This window comes from Myotis brandtii, unplaced genomic scaffold, assembly GCF_000412655.1.
Source record: "Myotis brandtii unplaced genomic scaffold, ASM41265v1 scaffold84, whole genome shotgun sequence".
Taxonomy (NCBI): domain Eukaryota; kingdom Metazoa; phylum Chordata; class Mammalia; order Chiroptera; family Vespertilionidae; genus Myotis; species Myotis brandtii.
Genome location: NW_005371410.1, coordinates 3,361,112 through 3,382,645, shown reverse-complemented (window position 1 = coordinate 3,382,645; position 21,534 = coordinate 3,361,112). Strand labels below are relative to the sequence as shown.

The following is a 21,534-nucleotide window of genomic DNA, read 5'->3' as shown; positions in this document are numbered from 1 at the left end:
CTGCTCTGTGTGTGACAGGGGGTGGCGCTGCAACCTCCCCATCGACCCTGCCTTGAGTGTGACAGGGGGCGGTGCCCCAACCCCCCAATCGGCCCTACCCTGAGCGTGACTGAGGGTGGCATTGCAACCTCCCGATCCGCCCTGCTCTGTGCATGACGGGGCGGCGCCCCAACTCCCCAATCGGCCCTGCTCTGAGCCTGACCAGGGGCTGCACTTAGGGATTGGGCCTGCCCTCTGCCACCCGGGAGCAGGCCTAAGCCAGAAAGTCATTATCTCCCGAGGGGTCCCAGACTGCGAGAGGGCACAGGCCGGGCTGGGGGACCCCCCTCCCTCTCCCGAGTGCACAAATTTTTGTGCACCGGGCCTCTAGTCCTATATAATAAAAGCCTAATATGCCAAGTGTCCGGTCAACTGGTTGGCCGTTCAGCCAATCAAAGAGTAATATGCTAATGACATGCTAAGGCCACTCAACTGCTCGCTATGATGTGCACTGACCAGCAGGGGGCAGACAGTTGAGTGGTTGACCAGTCGCTATGACGTGCACTGACCACCAGGGGGCAGACACTCCGACCAGTAGGTTAGCTTGCTGCTTGGGTTCAACTGATTGGGACTGAGCAAGACTGGCCAGACATGCCCTGGAACCCTCCTGCGGTCCCTCCCCAGTCCCTATCGTGCACCAGTGGGGTCCCTGGTCCCTCGGCCTGGCCTGCACCCTCTTGCAATCCGGGACCCCTCGGGGGATGTCAGAGAGCCGGTTTCAGCCTGATCCCTGGGGCCAGGCCGAGGGACCCCACTGGTCCATGAATTCGTGCACTGGGCCTCTAGTTCAACAATAAAAATGATTGACCTGTTGATACATGCAACAACCAAAATGGACTTTAAGGGCATTCATTATACTGAGTGAAAAAAGTTAACTTCAAAAGGTTACACACTGTATGATTCTACTTACAAAACACTCTTGAAATGGCAAAACTATGGAGATGAAGAACAAATTAATGGTTGCCCAAGGACAGGGATGGGGTGTGGGAATAAGAGTAGTGGTGGTAGTTACATCTGTAGATGGGATACATTGATCAGAACTATACACAAACCCAAAAGATTGCAAGGTTTTGTTTTGTATTGTTTTTAAGGAACTGAGTAAGGTCTGTAGTCTAATTAATAGTAATGTGTAAACAAGATCAGTTTCCAATTTTGCTATTTTACTAGAGCTATATGAGATATCACCATTAGGGGGAGCTGGATGAAGGATGCACAGGACTACTATATTTACAACTTTCTGTTAGTCTATTATTATTTCAGAATAAAAAGTTTTAAAAAAAATAAGGTATGTTGTGCACCTTCATAGCAGCATTATTCATAATAGCCATAGGTGTAAGCAACCCAACTATTCATCAACAAATGATAGCCCTGGCCAGTGTGGTTCAGTTAGTTGAGCGTGTTTCGTGCACCAGAAGGTCTCCAAGGACACGTGCCCCAGGTATGGGCTTGATTTTCAGTAGGGTTGCGTCCAGGAGGCAGAGGATCAATGTTTTGCTCTCACATCAATGTTTCTCTTTCTCCCTCTCCCTTCCTCTCTCTCTCTCTCTAAAACACAATAAAAATATAAGATCAATAAATCAATAAAGCCAGTCACAAAAGAACAGATACTATATGATTCTACTTTTATGTAGTATCTAGGGTAGTCAGATTCATAGAGACAAAGTAGAATGATGATTGCAGGAGCTGGGGCGGGGTAGGGGGAGGGAAAGGGGAGTTATTGTTTAATGGGTAGAGAAGATACTTTGATATTTGGGGAGATTAAAAAAGTTCTAGAGATGGATGGTAATAAAGATTGCACAGCAGTGTGTATATACTTAATGCCATTGAACCATACACTTAAAAATGGTTAATATGGTAAATTTTATTATGTATATTTTGTCATAATTTTTTAAATAAGGTTTTATTATATAAGTAACATGTTTGTTGTAAAACATACATATTGAAATACACACATAAATCTCCTTGAGTGTTATTAGTGTGTTTTATTTTTCATTTTGAAATGGTCACAGATTTAGAAAAAGTTGCAAGTTCAGTACAAATAATTTTCCCAAAATAATTTGAGACTTCCCAACCCAATGTCCTGTCTCTGCCAAATATTCTAATGTGTATTTCCTACAACCAAGGACATTCTCTTACATAACCATAATACTACCATCAAAATCAAGAAATTAGCATCAATACTTTCCTGCTATCTAATCCTTGGACTGTATTCAAATTTCATAATCATTCCAATAATGACCTTTACAAACAGGGAATCAGTTGGGAGTGAAATGCTGCATTTACTTGTCATATCTCTTTAGTCATCTTCAATCTGGAACAGTTCTTCACTTTTTCCTTAATTTTCATGACATTGATATTTGTGAAGATTGTTTTGTAGACTGTCTCTCAATTTGAGTTTGTCTAACGTTTCCTCATGATTCAATTGAGGTTATATATTTTTGGCAGGAATATTCCAAAGTGATTCTACGTTCTTCTCATTGGATTTGTCAACTGATGCATGATTTTAATATTCCTATTACTAATGATGTTCACTTTGATCACTTGATTAAGTGTCAAGCTTCACCACTATAAAGTTACACTTTTTCCTTTGTAATTAAGTATGTTGTGGGGAGGTATTTTGAAGCTATGCATATCCTGTTCCTCATCTAACTTTCCATTTATTCACTTACATGTTTATATCTGTGAGAACTGAGTTTATTATTTTATTCAGTGGATTATAATCAGTTATTATTTTTTGATGCTCAATTGTCCCTGATTTAACTGGTTGGAGCCCTTCAAGCTGGCTTTTGTGTTCTTTTGACATGTTCCCATCATTATAAATGTTTTAAATTAAAAAAAAAGAATCATGACATTAATGGCTACATAGTATGCTATTGTAAGAATATAATATAATTTGTATAAATAATCCCTTTGGAGCATTTTGTTTTACCTTTTTTTTTAGGAATTTGTATAGTATAGCCAGATTGCCTTTTGCAAGCTTTATAACAATTTGCACACCCACCAGCAGTATGTGTGTGCCAGGTGTCCATTTCTCCACACTCTCATTAACAATCAGAGACTATTTTTAAATAATAGGAACTTCATAATTATAGGGAAACTGTTAGAAGTCAAATTACCCTGTACACTAAACATTGGAAGGAGTTATCAGGACTTTAAACAAGGAGGAAAAAACAGGGTTTATTTTATACAGGGTGTCCCAGAAAAAAAATGTATATACACTTTAACAGCTAATAGCTCAGTTTTGAACCAGCTATATGACCTTTGGAACAGTTGATCATCAGTTAGCCCCATTTTCTTCATCTCTAATTTAAATTAATATTGTTTCTAAGGCAACTTCTCCCTAAAACTGGAAGATCATATAAAATTTTATTCTGAGAGTTGAAAGAAAGTGATTCTTTTTAAGCTGCAAAACTGATTGAATTTTGTAATAAACATGTTCCTCATGTACCTTACTGACAACTGTGAATTGCAGGAAGTATCAATTCATTGTTTATGGGCTAATTTTATTGTAGGACTTTGGTTGTTAATCCTCCCTTTGCTTTTAATATTAGCCTGTCTGTGGCACTTTTGACTGTTTAGTACAGAGGAACAGAATAAACTAGATAAAATTTAAGAATTAAATGTATGAGAAAAAAAGAGGACACGATAAACTAAAGGATATGGGAAGGATTATTCAATAAATGGGATTATGATAATTGCTTGGCTATTTAGGAAAGATTTTTACTTAGATCCTTGCTTTAGATCATACACTAAATTAAGTTCTAGATGGTTTAAGAATAATGTAATTAAGAAAATTATTAATGAGAAGATCAATTGGTTTGACCCCTTAAAAATTAATTTGGGAAAGCAGTTTGGCAGTTTCTTTTTTTAAAAATATATTTTTATTGATTTCAGATGGAAGGGGGAGAGAGAGAGAGAGAGAATCATCAATTAGAGATAATCATTAATCAGCTGCCTCCTGAACAACCCCCCACTGGGAATTGAACCATGACCTTCTGGTTCATAGGTCAGTGCTCAACCACTGAGCCAAACCGGCCGGGTTGCAGTTTCTTATAAAGTTAAACACTGTATGCCAGCATTCACACTCCTGGGTACTTAAGTTTAGAGAAATGAAAACTCATATTCTCAGAACAATCTGTACATAAATGTTCGTAGCAGTTTTATTTGTAATTGTAAAATACAGGAAACAACCAAAATGTCCTCCATGGAGTGAATGGAGAAACAGAACTGTGGTATAGCTATATAATGAACTATATGATGAATATTAAACTATTTTTGCAACAGTTCTTATCCAAATTGTAGTGATGATTACTCAAATCTAATCTATATATGTGATAAATATCCTAGATAGAACCACACACACACACACACACACACACACACACACACACACACACAAAACACAAAGGAAAAAAAAACTAAACAAGGTGGTTTAATCAGGTGCTATCATTAATTACCATATTATTGGGGGAAACTGAGTGGAATATACACGATAACTATAATTTTCAACTTCTTGTGCATCCTAAATGATTTCAGAATTGAAAATTATAAAAAATTAAAATTGTGGTGCATGTAGGCACTGGAATATTATTCAGTGCTAAAATGAAATGAGCTATCAAACCATGAAAAAACATGGAGGAACCTTAGATGCATATTACTAAGTGAAAGAAGCCAGTCATATAGTAGTATGTACAGGCTACATATGTACTGTATGATTCCAACTATATGACATTCTGGAAAAGGCAAAACTATAGAGATAGTAAAAAGATCAGTGATTTCCAGGGGCAGGGGAGAGGGAAAGATGAACAGGTGGAACACAGGATTTTTAGAGCAATGAAATTACTCTGTATAATTCTATAATGGGGGACACATGTCTTTATACATTTGTCCAAACCCAAGGAATGCATAACACCAAGAGTAAACCCTAATATAAACTCTGGACTTTGGGTATTAATGATATGTTGATGTGGGCTCATGAATTGTAACAAATATATCACTATGGTGGAAGATGTTCTTAATAGAAGAGGCTATGAATGAATGGGGGCAGGGAGATATATGGGAAATCTCTGTATCTTCTGTGCTTTTGCTATGAACCTAAAACTACTCTAAAAAAATAAAGTATATTAAGACAAAACAAAAGAATCAACTTGGGTAAAAAGTTGAAAAGCAAAGTGAGGAAAATATTTGTAATAATTATTAGAGATAAAATGTTCATATCTTTTATTTATAAAGAGTTCATACAAATTCATAAGGCAAGCCCTGAGTAAACTGGAAAGAGGGCTTAAGAGAACAAGCAGGTGCCCTCAAAGAGAATTTTTTAGATATACTTTGGTGTTTATTTGAAATTTGTTGGAATCCCCAAATTTAGTAATGTACTACCAATGCCCTTAGAAACATACACTAGAAGAGAGAAAATTTTTTGGCATATTATTATAGTGGTGAAAAGTAATCTCACCTAAGAGGAAAATAGTTTAAAATATACAAAAAAAAAGAGCACTGTAAATTTGCATTGTTTTGAAGTAGCTTAGAGAATTTTGAAAGATCTTATCCTCAAAAAATCTCTCTTTTTTTTTCAGTTATAAATTAATTATTTGAAAGCAAGTGAACAATGGAGCCAGACGTCATTCAAATGTACTCTTCATCTCCACCACCACTGGACAATGGAGCTGAGGATGAGGATGAGGATGAATTTGGGGAATTTGGAGGGTTTTCAGAAGTTAGCCCTTCCAGTGTAGGGTTTGTTGAATTTGAAACACCAGATTGTACTCGCCCCAAGGAAGAGTTTGTACCTTCAAACCACTTTATGCCAATTCATGATTTCTCAGAAAATGTAGATAGCCTTACAAGCTTTAAGTCCATTGAAAATGGTAATGATAAGGATATCACTGCTGAACTTTCTTCTCCTGTGAAAGGACAGTCTAATGTTTTGCTCTCTACCACCAGCAAAGAAGTAATTCCATCTGAAACTTTAGATACTTCCATCGATGGCATAGAAAGTCCAGGAAATTTAAATAAAATAATGGAGCAGAGACAGAATGTTGGAACACCTGAAAGTTTCTCTCCGAGAGATTTTAGAACTGATATGAATGTTGTTCATCAAAACAAGCATTTACAGAGCTGCAATGGTGAAAAGCCTCCTTGTCTGGAGATTCTAACAAATGGGTTTGCAGTATTGGAAACTGTAAATCCTCAGGGAACAGATGATCTGGACACTGTAGTGGATTCAAAAGGAAGAAAGCCTCTTAGCACTCATGGTACTGAGTATAATTTAGACTGTGCACATAGTCCTGATGAGGAATTTGCAGATTTTGCCACATTTCCCGAAAAGGAAAGGATACAACTAGAAGAAATGGGATGTGCAGTTTTAAATGATAGAGAAGCACTAACCATTCAGGAAAACAATAAAATTAATAGAGCTAATGAACTAAATTCTGTAAAAGAAGTGTCTTTGGGTAGAAACTTTGATAATAAAGGACACATTGAAGGAGAAGATCAGATTTGCCTTTCAGAAACAAGCAGGAAGAGTAACAGAGGTCTCAGTACTGAAACACAAGGCCTTCCAACATTACAACAGGATGAATTTTTAAATTCAAGTGTACAATCAAAGGCTTGGACTTTGGTAGACTCAGCTGATAATTCGGAAGCCAATAGGAGAGAACAATGTAAAACTGAGGAAAAACTTGATTTATTTACTTCCATATGTACTGGCCCATGCATGGATTCTGTTAAAACTTTTGACGCTGATGATGAAGTTAGTTCTTCCAAAGAAGAAAGTAGAAAGTTTACTGATTACCAAAGCCCCAGCATTGATCCTACAGAAGAAAATGTTTTGGGCGATCCTATAAGTGTAAAAAATGGTGATAGTAGTAACGACTTTGTGACTTGCAACGTTACTAATGAAGATGATTTTGGTGACTTTGGCACAGCCAGTGGCACAACTCCACCTTTTGTTACTGGTACTCAAGATTCAATGAGTGATGTCACTTTTCAAGAGTCCTCAGAGCACTTTCCACATATTAGTGAACCAGGTGATGACTTTGGAGAATTTGGGGATACAAATGCTGTTTCTTGCCAAGAGGAAATTATATTTACCGAGGCAGACCGAAAACAAAATTCTGATAGTTTTTCAGAGGAAGGTAAGTTGGAAAGAAAGTCTACAGGAACTGAACCTGTTTCAGAACTAAAAATTGGGCAAGAAGGTGAGTTTGGAGATTTTGATTCTGTGCCAAATATTCAAGATGACTGCAGTGCTTTTCAAGACTCTGATGATTTTGCGGACTTCAGTTCAGCTGGTCCTAGCCAAGTTGTAGATTGGAATGCTTTTGAGGATGGACAGAAAGATAGTTGCTCTTGGGCTGCTTTTGGAGACGAGCAAGCTGCTGAATCTCATCATCGGAAGGAAGCCTGGCAGTCACATAGGACAGATGAAAAGACTGATACCCCAGAAACCCTCAAAACGCACAGTGTCCCCTTAGCAACTTCCAAAGGAGCAGTTGCTGGTGGCTATGTACAGGAAACAGCCACTTCAGTTCAGGTATTTACTATTTTCTCTATTTTATATGACAAACTATGGAGGCTTCTTAATTTAACTTTTCAAAAAATATTTTTAAATTGAATATCTGTTAAGGAGTCTTTATGATACATAATGCTTGCCTGATTTGTAGGTCATTTACATTTTTTACAAGCCTTTGGTAAACTTGAAATAGTCCTACAATAATGCTTAGTAAAAATTTTCTTTATCTCAAGGGGTTTTTTAATATTTAAAGAAATTCATCAACTTGGTTTTTTGATTAATGTAAATATTGTTACATTATCAAAAATGTAAAAATTCATTAATTAGCTAATTCTAGTGAATCCTTCAGTGTTTACTTTTACAGTGGTTTTAAAAGAAAGTTAAACGGGGATTTAGAAGACTTTTTTAAGTTTCAGAAAACAATGTATTTTCATTTTGTCTATCAAGGAAAGACCTAGGAGATTAAAGTATAGTTTTGATAGCAGGAGAAAGCAAGCAGAATTTGAAATCTCAACCTATGCTGAAGGCTATAGGGACTTGAAAGATAGAAAAAGAATTTGAAAGAAACAGATTTGGGCCTTGTAATTTAACAGGTGCTAAAAGACCTGGGGTAAGGGTGAGAGAGTAAGGTTTAGATCTAGTAAGAGACAACCATGGTTGACTTATTATGGCTATATTTATTTGCTTATAATTTCTTGCAAATGTACATTTATGGCCACTCTTCTTGTTGAGTAAGGACATTAGGGAGAATATTTTTTACCCCCCTGTACTTTATCATCTTCTGGTGTAGTCTTTTTCAGAGAAGATTCATTAAGATTTATTTTCATCTAAAGTAGCCCCTAGAGGTGCAGCTTGATACCCAAGTTGTTCCTCCGGCTACATTTTACCTTTCCTCAACCCCAGGGGTGTGGAAGAGAACACTTGAAAATAACTGCTTTCTACTGACAATTGATATATGTAACACTTGGTCCTCAAGCTTAGTTTAAAGTTCCTGAGAATAAAATCAGAATCTATAAATTCTACTTCTCTAGTTATATTTTGCTAAGCAAACCATTTTTAATTGGAAATATTTCCAAAGTCTGAATGTTAATTGAAATGGTTATACATCATTGTTTTAACATCTTTAATACTTTAAGATATTGTCGAAATTATGGTATTACCAGTTGGTATACACAGCTAATCACTTTTCATTTGACTTTGAGGGCCTTAATAGCTAAATTTGCTAATTCAGTTATTACATGGTTTGGCTAATGTTTTTTATCTGATGAGGAATTTATTTTTGAGGCAGAAGCTTGCAGTTGTAAACAAGGAGTGAATTAATTGTACAAAGCAAAGACTTGTTGGTTTTGACCTAATCCGTTTCGTAGTTAGTTTCATCTTACTAGAGTGTAAGGTGACACTGGTATTGGATGATCTTTAATTTATGGCGTTAGAACATTTAACATCATCAGATAATGAATTTTTTAAAGTATGACCACTTTAAAAAGGAATTTTTTGCATCATACAAGTTGATCGAAGTTATTTATGTATAATTTGATTACTGAATATAGGAGATGATAAAGTATATGGATGGACCTAATGGAATCTTATGGATCTGAGTTTGAATCTTGACTCAGCCTCTTATAAGCTTTATGATTTAAGACAAGTTACCCCTGGACTCAGTTATCTGTAATATCTACTTCAAAGGACTTTTGTGCAGATAAAATGACATGACAGTAAATTTTAAAATGAGTGAAAAAATATGAAACACCAAAATTTTTAATATGATTCTATTTTTAAAAATTAACTGTGTATATGTGGCAAGATGCATTAAGACTTCCTGGGATTTATTTGGCTCAGTCTTAGGCTTTTTTTTTTTTTTTTTTTTTTTTTTTTGCTGAATGAGTTACACAAAAGGAGCAGAACTTGGAGGTGGGTGTTGAAATAGAGAGACTGCTGGAAAGGGCTAGAAGAGAATTTCGGAAGAAAGTTGAGGTAGGGGAATGGGTAAACCCTGCTAAGTGAGTAGTTGCAAATGACTTTGATTCTTATCCTGCTGTTGTGAAGGAGGCCTGTGGCCTGCAGTTTCTTTCTTTTCCAGGGTCTGCTGAGCTATGCCAGCAGGGCTCTTAACGTTTTAATAAAATATCTCTTCCTTGGGTCAAGAGACAAATCAGTTATTGTAGCTTTATTGCAATAATTTGTTACTTAGGGGAAAAATCAACTAAGAAGAAAATTTTCAAAGTTATAAAATGTTGTTAGACAAACTAATTCTCAGAAGTGGGTCCAGCAAACCTCAAAGGGGATTTAAGCCATACATGACCATGTATTGATAAATATTTTTACTCTACAGTGAAATTTTCTTTTTTAGAGTTCAATATATTTCATTCTCATTAACAGTCTTATAAATTGTAGAGAAAGGCAGGTAGTGGTATCTCTATTGTTTAAATTGGAAAGAGGTCAAAACTTCTTCACTTTTTGGGCTAAGATTTAAAAAACAAAACAAAATGATGACAAAAGTCCTCTTTACTTTCAAAAGAGTCCTTTTTTCCCAAAAGACCATTATGTGTATTGTTTTAACAGGTTTGTTTGTTTACCTGTTAATTTTCCAGAAAGGAACCTTGACTGATAGCCAAGATGCCTTTTTCTTAAGTATATAGTAAAGAAGATAATGTAATAAGCACTGCATTTAACTTTGAGCTTTTGTAAAATTTGAAAAGTATTACTCTGATGTTATTTGATAATTTAGGTAATTAATGAGTAATTTTTAAAAAATATTAATTGGCTGTAGAAAAGGAAGCTATGAGTCATTCTTTCTTATTGGCTATCTAATTGATAATGCTACTGGGAAAATAGTTTAGTTGAAGATTTGTTTTGAAAGCTTTAAACATTAAAAATATCACAAAAAGGAAAAAGAAGAGAATCTCTAATACTTTGGCTTATGTTATTTTGAGATTAAGTTATTGGTTTGTTCACCAGAACGCATTCTCAAACTGAGTATAACTAATCCTGTATTTTCACCTTTGTTTGTTTAATCATCTGCCTAAGGTTTGTGAAAGTTTTCCTTTATTTGGGGAACACTTCAATTTATGACTGGAAACAGAAGTAAGCAACAAAATAAGGAAATTAAGTGGTCAAAAGATACAAACTTTTAATTATAAGTCCTGAGGATGAAAGGTACAGCATGATAATTATAATTAGTAATACTGTATTTTATATTTGAAAATTCCTAAGAGAGTAGATCTTAAAAATTCTCATCACAAGAAAAATCTGTAACTGTGTGGTGATGGATGTTAACTAGACTTACTGTGATGGTCAGTTTGTAGTATACACATATATCTAATCATTATGTTGTACACCTGAAATTAATATAATGTTATATGTCAATTATATCTCAAGAAATTAATATTTTGGCCTTATAGCTCTTTGCTTATCTGAAGTATTTGGGTAGTGGTTCCTTTTGTTATTTTTCCCTCAAAAAATGTGAAATTCTGGCCTTTGATTTCAAAATAGATAGAAATGTTTTATTAAATTTATCCAAAAATTGTGTAGAAGTTGCAAAGCATCTTTTTAGAGCCTCATGAATATTATAACCAGTTGCTTTTATATAGTTTAAAATTGGAAACTAACAAGTATACAATTGTAGGTTGTACTTGATATCTTACTTAATATTTAATGGTGTTGAGGCATAAGGTATCTTTTTAAATGGGAGATTATATTACCCAGTGGATTTTATGTTTCTTCCACTTAAGAGCAAGACCTAATGCTATCAATATTAAAACTATTAACAATAATCAACTTTTGTTCCTAAGAAAGAAAAAAAACTAACTAGAAATATGTTTAAGGAATTTTAGAAATTACCTTAAATAGAAAATACTTTAAAGGAGATACGTATTTGAATGGCATAGAACCAGAGTCTAGGACTCCTACCTGTGCTGGTCTTATACACTACTTTGAAAAACTGAATGAGACCTTTAGTGCACTTAATCTGCTCATACTCCAGCTGTTTATAAAATAAAGGTGTGTTAGTTAGCACTCTCCAGAGCAGGGGTCCTCAAACTTTTTAAACAGGGGGCCAGTTCACTGTCCCTCAGACCGTTGGAGGGCTGGACTATAGTTTAAAAAAAAACTATGAACAAATTCCTATGCACACTGCCCGTATCTTATTTTGAAGTAAAAAAACAAAACGGGAACAAATACAATATTTGTATTTGCATGTGGCCCGCGGGCCGTAGTTTGAGGACCCCTGCTCCAGAGAAACAGAACCAGGAGGATGGATGGATGGATGGATGGATGGATGGATGGATGGATGGATGGATGAAGGGGGGATGGAGGGGAGGATTGGCTCATGCGTTTTGAAGACTGAGAAGTCCTAATCTCCACAGTCTTTGAGCTGTCTTCAGTGATTGGATGAGGCCCACTCATATTAAGAAAGATAATCTGCTTTATTCCGTCTACCAATTCCAGTGTTAATCTCATCTAGAAACACCTCCACAGACATAATCAGAATAATGTTTGATCAACCTCTAAGCACCTCATGGCCCAGTCAGGTTGACACCTAAAATTAACCGTATGGGAACCGCATGTCTATCTATAGCTTTCCAAATTTTTAGAACACTTGTAACCTGTTTGTGACTGAGGCATATCAGTTGGGAAACTCTGCATTAGATAATATGACTTATTTGCACAAGTGGGTAAAAGGCTGCTTTTATATCCTAGGACTTTCTTCCTCCAACCTTAGACAGAAGATATGATGGAACTGGGAATTCATGCATGATTCTGTGTCCACCATTGATGAATTAAACAATCGGGTAGTTAATTGTTTTTGCTTTCCCAGAAATCCTATCTGGTTTGAAAAAAAATGAAAATATAAAAACACTTAAGGTAATAAAGGACCCTGATAGGAAAACAAGTATGTTACAAAAGCCAGTTTACCTTTGGAGAGTAGTATAGCCAAGGCCACATAGGACTTTTGTGAGCTCCTTCCCCATAAAAGATACTTAAATTTTTCTTTTATAACGGTATAAAGATGAGAATGTTAGATAGTAAAACATTTTCATGAACCCCTAAAATTATTGTGGGCCCTAAGCCCAATGCCTACTGTGTAAGTTAGTCCCGGGCATAGTATAGTGCTAAAAGCAAGGCTCCGGAGTCCCACTGCTAGATTCAGATTTATGTTTCAGCACTAGCTTTTGCGTTATCCACTTCCCTGAACCTCAGATTTAAAGAATGATCAAAGTACTTACTTCAAAACTCTTACTATGAAGATAAAATAAAATTGTGCATCTAAAGGTCCTTAATTAGCACAGTGCCTTGCACATAATAAGTGCTCAATAAATGTTAACTGTTACTGAATAATCTCAGAAATGAACTTGGAAAGTGGTCTTCAGAGGTGCAAGAAATAGTGTTGCCAACTGAATTTTTTGGTGAATAGCGGAAAGTAATAGAGACAACAAATGAGAATTTGTGTGGGAGTACCCCTAATTCTGGCTCTATATTTACCCATCAGACTATTTTGAGAGCAAAGCTGCTGCTTTGGGCTAGTTTCCATTCTCAGAATAGTTTTGACAGGTAGGAACTCTTATGGGCATAAGTGCCCTTTTGTGCAAGTAGTAGACCTCCTTGTTTGGCTTCCTAGCACTGGACATGAATAGAGAAAATCAAAAGGGAACCTGGCACCTGCCTTGAAGGGCATTTGACTTTCAACCCTGCATTTATTAGAGCCCCCAGTTCTTAAAATGTTTAATGGCTAGATGTACTGCTGTTTGCTAGGCTTAGCATTTGAGATTTGTATGAATTAAAGGACATGACTGAGTTATATAAACTGGTATTCAGCCAACCAGTCACCAGTTTCTAAATTCCAAATTTAAGGGAGAACTGATGGCTCTTTATCCTCTTTGACTTTGGTGTTGAAGGCATTTAAAATTTAAGTATTTGATGAGAATATTATTTTATTTAGTTACTATTATAATCTCAGCTAAAATTTATTATGCTAAGTGTGTGCACTTTTGTTACCCTCACATTAATGTAGAGCATAGCACTGACTAGTAAAAATTTTCAATTTGCTTTGTTGAAAACTACGAGTTGTTGTGTTGAATGAAATTACTTGCTTTAAAAGCAAATCAGCAGTTAATAGTTGAATACCTTATCTAATGACTACAAATGTTTGAAAGACAAAAAAAAAAGTGGATAAAAGCATGTCTTAATGAAAAGAAAGTAGGCTTTAGCGTCTGGCTTTGGGTCAAATCCTTGCTGTGCACCATGCCAGCATGTGACTGGTTAGTTATATTAATCTCCCTTTACTTTATCTATAACATGGACACATTACTTGTCTTTCAGGGGTTTTTTTAAAGGATTTATCAAGTAATATATGTAGAGCATCAAGCATAGTGCATTACATAAAGGCATTCATTTAGCTATTATTATGTATATATGCTATAATTATATAAATATATCCGGTTTGTGTACAAAAATTATTTAGATGGCTTACAATAAGATATACTTTTGTAAATAGAACAAATATGCCCCCTGCAGTCTTAAATAAAAGTGAAGTGCTTTTTTAAAAAAAATCTATTTTACGTTGATATAGTTAATATTCCTGTACCAATTATGTGTAGGAATCTAGGTACTAGAGATTCAAGATAAGGGATAGTCCTTGCCCTCAAAACTCCTATAATTTTTAGAAATTGAATTTAGAACTGCTTTGATGACACTATAATATAGTGGCAATATGTGTTGGGTAGTGCTGTTCTGTTAGTGGACTCTGGCTACTTGAATCTTTGTTACTTGTTTATTGCTCTACCTCAGTTGGGCAAACTGTGGCCTAAGAGACAAATCTGTCCTGACACCTGTTTAGTACATAAAGTTTCATTAGAACACACCCACACTTGCTTGTTTATGGATGGCCTGCGAAGCCGAAAGTATTTACTATCTTACCCTTTATGAAAAAATTGCCTGCTTCATTCAGTAATAGATTTGAAGCAATGTAATGTAATGTCTAATCTTACACATATGGAACTTTCTTTTTAAATTACTATGTAATTCACATTCTTTATGAGAAAAGATTGGGAAAGAAGTAAAATATTGAGGTAATCAGGTTAAGGTAATGCTCTGTTTCCTCAAGTACATTCCACTAATTTAAGAATTTGCTGGCTGGTGTACCTAAGACTTGTTGTGTAATATTGCCCAAATGATTGAATGTATTTGGAGTCATTTCTTTCTTCCTTTGATAAATGTTGTTTTTTTTTATCCCATTTAACAAAGAAGATACCAGAAGGATTCTGTTTTAATTTACAGAGAAATAAAAATTTGGTCTTATGTGAGTTTTGTTTACCTTCCCTGCCCAGGAGATGCCAACACTCCTCATGTTTCCAATTAGATGGTTATCTGATCCGTTTAAAAGTAATGTCTGTCCATTCCCTCTGTGGAAGCCTTTAAGCGCTGGTCCCCTTGACACACTCAAGTTTCACAAGCCTTGGGATCTTGACTCTACTTTTTACTGGAAGTTTCATAATTGATACTGAGAACTTTTCTCATATCATAGACATGAATATAATAAAGATTTTAGAGTAACTTGCAGAGAGCAGAAGAGTACCTGAGACTACTAGTAAATGCAGTGTTGAGTTTTTTGCTCTGATACTACTTTCAAAAAAGATTTTAGTTTGGAAAATATGTTTGTGAAAATTTTTCCTTTTGGTTTTCCTGTTTGCTGACTGTACTAAACAACAGAAATCAAGTGATAACTTGTGTGCCTTACTTGGCAGGAAGTACCACCATGATGTGGCATTTTCTTGTACACTGGGTGTCATTTCAGAAATACACTTCATCTTCCAACGAGCTTTAACATGTTTACAATTTGTATTCTTATTTGATGTTTAATTAGTAAATTGAACTATTCAGTTTTACATGTATCTGAAATAATTAGGAGAGTGAAAATAAATGTTATTGTAGGTTGCACATGTAGAATAAACCTAGTAGTAACCAAAAATGTAAGTTAATCTAAATTCAGTAAGTTTTAACTAATGAAAAAACTCCAAATACCAACTTTCTTGGTGAAAATTCTTGGGAATATATGAGTTTTGCTTGGAGGAAGGGCATTGTTTTATTCAAAAATACATATATACATACCATAGAAAAATAGAGAAATGGAATTTCTAGAAGATAAGACAGACCATCAGATTAATAAATGAGCTGTTGAATTTCTAAGTAAAAATTGAGACATTCTTTCCTATTTTAGTTTGCTCTCTTAGCAGCAGAGATGTTTCTGAAAGGCTTTCAGAATTCAAGTTTATGTCCAAGAAAAAAAGGTTTGTTCAACTATAGTAGCATACTTTTACAAGCATCCGATCTTATTGGTCCTAAATCTAGAATATGTGAGTGGTGGTAAGAAACATCCCAGTGTAGTGTAAAGAATATGAATGCTATCTAGTATTTGTTTTTGTTTTTGCTTTGGACAGTTTATTCAGACTTTGAGATTGCTTTCTCACTTTACAATTGGGTAATAATTTCGTCTTTGTAGAATTTTCTAATGGCTTAAATAACATGTTTCTAAAGTACCAGGTATAGTGCTTATTGTGTAGCTACATTTATTTTTCATCACTGTATCACCAAGATTATTTAAAGTAATCATTTAAAACAGCTGTTCTATGAGTAGTTGTGCTTCTTTCACTTGTACCTGACTGGTAGTTTCCCTCTCTGTCTTATAGTAATGGACAGAGGGTGTGTGTGTGTGTGTGTGTGTGTGTGTGTGTGTGTGTGTGTGTGTAGTGATGATGATGATGATGATGGAGAAGAAATATGACATTAAAACTTGAGAAATGAAAATATACTTTTGGGGGGGTGTTTTGGTACAGACAGCTTTACTAAACCGCCTGGAGCGAATTTTCGAAGCATGTTTTCCTTCCATGTTTGTCCCTGATACTGAAGAGGAAGTTACTTCTTTGAAGCACTTGCTGGAAACAAACACCTTGCCAATAAAAACAAGAGAGGCCTTAGCTGAAAGTGGGTAAGTAGTAGACAGTTGTTAGATAGCATGTAGATGTGTTAGTGTCAACTGTTCTATTTTATAAGGTTATCTTAAACATTAAGGTTCTGAAACATTATTGTGTTAAATTTTAAAAAATCATATTGTGCTAAAAATACATTTTTTTAAAACCTCCATGTGTCTCCATTTTTTAGCTTTTTTTCTGATATTTCTAAATCTTTATTCTAATCACTCAGTCTTACATTCCATCTTTTGACTTCATAGTATGGTAGATGAGAATTTAGACCTTACATCTGCTATTCTCCTTCATCATCCCAATATAGTTGTAGTTTTCGCTTAAATTTTTATTTGGTATTTTCATTATGATAATCGTGTTAATAATGGTCCTTGCTTAGCCACTAATTCTATTATAGTACAACTTTTTCCTGACTCTCTTTTTCCATTTCTAAGTCTTTCCCTATCAGCCAACAGCCTGTTAATATAATTTTACTTGTGATCAAACCTGTCAGGCTGGCCATTCCATTTTTTCCCTGGGAACTTCCATCTTCCTATTTCAGTCCTCTTAAACACATGTTGTCTTGGGGACTTCTGTTCACTTAGATCCTATTTTGGTGGCCCACATCCTCTAATAGCTCCTGAGAAAAAAGGTACATAGGAGATAAAGTTTTATTTTATTTTATTTACTCTCACATTAAATTTATAATCTAGGATCCTTTGTTGCTGGTGTTCTGAAAATTCACAATTAAATATGAGTCTTTTCATTCCTTGGACTGAGCAATGGATGGGACCTTTCAGTCCAGAAACTTCTGCTCTCCAGTGTAGGGCAGTTCCGCTTGTATTGACAGTTACCTTCTTTCATTGTCTCTGTTTTTTTTCTGGAACTCTTATTAATTATTAGCTGTTAGAGGGTCTACCAGTAGATTGATTTTCTAGTTTTAATTTCAACGTTATTTTCATTCCTGGACTCTTGCATTTCTTTACTCTTTCCCTCCACAGGTCTTTCCTTTATCGCTCTCTGTGACCTTAGTATTTGTGGCTCAGGGTCTTAAGTATCTTTTAATTTCATTGAAGATAGAGATTATTTTTGCTGCTTGGTTTTTGTTTTGGGATGATAATATGAGAAGAGAAGGGGACAAAAAGGCTTATTTTTTGCCAGCTTAAAACTGTTTTTGTCTGCTTTTTTTATTGCTAGTTGTACAGGTGGTTCATACTCTTAGAACCAGGAATCTCTTTCCAGAAGATTCATTCTAAGGAAATAACACAACTCAACAACAACACACACCATAAAATACATGAAGATACTCTTGCCTTACTAACAAGAGCTGAACAGTAAATCTTATTTAAAACCGTAGGAGTATAGCTAAATAAATGATGGTGCATTGGTCTTAATAGTACATTACACAGCCATTGAAAAATACATATGTAAATGGGGAAATGCTTAAAATCTGAAAAAAGGATACAAAATTATATATATGATATAATTGCAACTGTGTTTTGGGGGATCAAAACTCAAGGAGAAAATACAAATATTAAATGGTTGTAGTAAGAAGGTAGAATGCTGAGTTGATTTCTTTCCTTCTTTTAAATATTTTTGCTTTAAAAGACAACATACAGGCTAAATTTGTGCTTGATTACTGGCATATTGTTTCAAATGAGCTTAACTTAGTTACTTTTCTAATAACTGTAAGTGTTGGCTGTTGATTTAATTCAGATACTGGTTGTATATTCATGTTAGACTCAAGATTAATTGGAATGTATAATATTTCACAGTCACATTAAAAGTAGAATTCGTGGTGAATGCTGTTGAGTAAATCATTGTTGGTGGCTTCATCGTGACTTTACAGGGAACTGCTGGATGTGTGGACTGAGCTACAGGATATCCACGATGCACATGGCTTGAGATATCAGTGGGGCGGCTCCCATAGCAACAAGAAGCTTTTGTGCTCCTTGGGAATAGACACCCGAAACATTGTGAGTTTGTTAGTACCTTGGAAAATCCTTTAATTAACCTTTGGATGTTTTTAAATTATTACACTTCTATTCAAGCTGTGATAAGCTAGTTCCTCAGAAAAATAAATATTAATTGGTTTAGATGTTCATGTATTTGGAATATGCCAACTTTTAAACATAAATCTATCTCAGTTTTTCTCCAATCAATATTTCTTATTTTTAGAAAAAGTTGTTTAGTGTTTTTTCTTAACTATAAAATTAAAGAATTGGACTAGGACAGTGGTTCTCAACTTTCTGGCCCTTTAAATAAAGTTCCTCATGTTGTGACCCAACCATAAAATTATTTTCGTTGCTACTTCATAACTGTAATGTTGCTACTGTTATGAATCGTAATGTAAATATCTTATATGCAGGATGGTCTTAGGCGACCCCTGTGAAAGGGTCGTTCAACCGCCAAAGGGGTCGGGACCCACAGGTTGAGAACCTTTGGACTAGGAGATCAAAATTACAACCCCATATGGGCAATTTGACAATTTCTTCAATTTACCATTTTTGATGTATGTAATATAGCATTATAAGCATATTTTGGAAAGTATTTTATTTTATGACAGATCATTTTCTAAATATATGCTCTTTCTCTCTAAAACGTGTATAGCTCTTCACGGGCAATAAGAAGCAACCTGTTATAGTGCCCATGTATGCAGCAGGATTGGTAAGTATAAAAATGTTTTTGTGTGTATTTATCATTGCTGCATTTATTATATTAAATCATTTACATTATATGACATGTATTTTAAGGGCATTTAGTATGAGAACATTAAGGGAATAAATACAATATCATTTTTGATGTCATAAATCCCTTTAAGTCTTGATCTGAGGATATTTTTTATATTCCATTAGTTACAGACTTTTGTTTTAGATTGAAAATTACTTTTATCTTAATACTGTTAGTGCTCATAACTCTTTGTAAAATGCATTTCTAGATGTTTCTCTTTTTTCTTGTATATTTTCTTCTTTTTTCTAAATTGCTTTCAAGTAGAAAAAGCTAAAATATCTGAAGACTTAGATACCATTTGTGTTAATCCAATTGTGATCAATTTAAATAATGAAACTATAGATGTATATAAAAGCTTGGAAGTATAAAATTATAGTAACAGAAAATGACCATGATCCATAATTGGTCCTTAGTTTTACCATTAATGTTTTAAATGTGTTGAATTTTGTTTTTGTTTTGTTTTGTTTTTTTAGATATGCCAGGTAGTCCAGGATAACTGAGGAATTTTCATTCTGTACCATACCAAGATTCAGTCACATTTTAAAGTTGGATTTGTTTGCGGTTTTTGGTGTGTCATTGAGTTATTGGTGAATTAAAATGTCCTATCTATTAAACTAAAAATATTTAAAAAAATTTTTTTGCCAATAACTTGAAAATACTATATTTGAGGAAGAAAGAAAAAGCTAAGGAACCCTTGGTGTGGAATATAAATTTTAGCTCTTTATGTGCATGTAAAAATGAGTTTGCTGTGGAGCTTGACCTTTCTTTAATCTAAAAATTTTTCCCATGAATAAGCTGTAATTATTGATATTGAATTGGACCATTTTGCTTTGTTCTGTTTTGTAGTTTTGTTTTGTGGAATTGGACAAAAACTTTTCTGCGTTCATTCTTACCAGTTTCTGTTCCTTAATAAATAGTTATCTTATATTTTCAAAATACCTTGATTATCCTTACACTCTTTTCTGCTGTAGATAAATATAATCCAGAATATTCATTTAAAGTTTTGGTTATTTGTATTTCTTTTTTTTTTCCTCAAGGAATAGCATTCCAGAAGTTGTTGGTGTTATTGTCATATTCTAAGTAGGAAATATGAATTTTATTTATGAGAGCTTTCATTCAGCAATAACCTACTTAATGCTTATTTGTAGACTCATCACATTAGCCAGTTCTTGAAGTTTGGTGAGAGGATAGAGATGAATATTTATGCTTTATTTTGCTAACTTAATTACAATCTTTGTTAGTAATAATTTACTATTTTTATAAGATTTTAATTCCAAAGTTGATTTAGTGAATGCATCATTTTCTCATTCATTTTAGTAATGCTTTACATTTAGAAACTTATTCTTTTTCATATCTGGCTTCAAATTTTAATTATGCCTTAATTTTTTCTGTGGTGCCTTACATGTGTGCGATGTTCAATATATTTTGATCTCATCTGGAGGAATAGTATCTGAAATGATCATTTAAGTCACTGGTTCTTGGACTTTGATGTGAAGTGCTTGGAAAACTTGTTAAAACACAGAATGCTGGGCACCACCCTCAGGGTTTCTTATTCAGTAGGTCTGGAGTGGGGCTCAAGAATTTGCACATCTAACAAGTTCCCAGGGGATGCAGAAACTACTGATTGAGGACTACTTTGAGAACCACTGGTTTAAGTGATAGTTCACATTAGAAAAGTTGGCTAAGACTAGTAATTGCCAAATGCATTGTCTCCTTGTATAAGGGCACAGTTATGCAAGGGGTGTTGAGCATGACTTCAATCTGTAAATTGCTTGAGGTAGCTTATGCTCTATATTTTTGGAGAGGGAGGTTCTAGAAATTTACAGATTCTAACATTATTAACTTAGCAGCTTTGATTTTGCATCTCTCCCCCCTTACCCCCCACTCCATTCCCAGTAGAAGGAGACTTTTATTTGGTCTGCTTGATAAATACTCAGGAACTTATCAAGTATTAGTTTTAAATGTGTAAAAGCTTGGCTTTTTTCAGGCCAGTAACTCATTATATTTAGTGTTTGGTAGAATGTTGATGCAAAATACTGATTTTTTTTTCTTTATTTCTACATCCATTCCAAATGTCTTTCTTTCTAACTCAAAAAGCATATTCGATTTTTACACACCTAGTGGAACGTGTACTAGTAAGATGTTTTCTCCTCTGAAATGGTTGTGTCTCTGCTTTGCCAGTCCAAAGACCTAAGTATTAAGGTTCCCGTATTTTATTTTATTTTTTATTTTTTAATCTTATTTTATTGTTTAAAGTCTTACAAATAGTAGTACATAGGTCTCCTTTTTCCCCCC

At 34.7% G+C, this 21,534-nt stretch overlaps 1 protein-coding gene across 4 annotated transcripts in view; it reads left to right on the top strand.

The window, feature by feature from the left end:
* Window positions 1-21,534, top strand: part of AFTPH (aftiphilin) — a 65,439-nt gene that overhangs the window by 18,957 nt on the left and 24,948 nt on the right. For 3 of the 4 annotated variants that reach the window (XM_005884554.2, XM_005884553.2, XM_014532047.1), the window contains exons 2-5: window positions 5,616-7,573; window positions 16,384-16,535; window positions 18,359-18,485; window positions 19,120-19,176. In XM_005884554.2, coding sequence (XP_005884616.1) covers window positions 5,648-7,573; window positions 16,384-16,535; window positions 18,359-18,485; window positions 19,120-19,176 — 2,262 coding nt within the window. In that variant the 5' untranslated portion in view covers window positions 5,616-5,647. Of the gene's footprint in view, window positions 1-5,615; window positions 7,574-16,383; window positions 16,536-18,358; window positions 18,486-19,119; window positions 19,177-19,712; window positions 20,176-21,534 lie in introns of those variants that run through there. The other variant, XM_014532048.1, reaches the window with a different exon arrangement.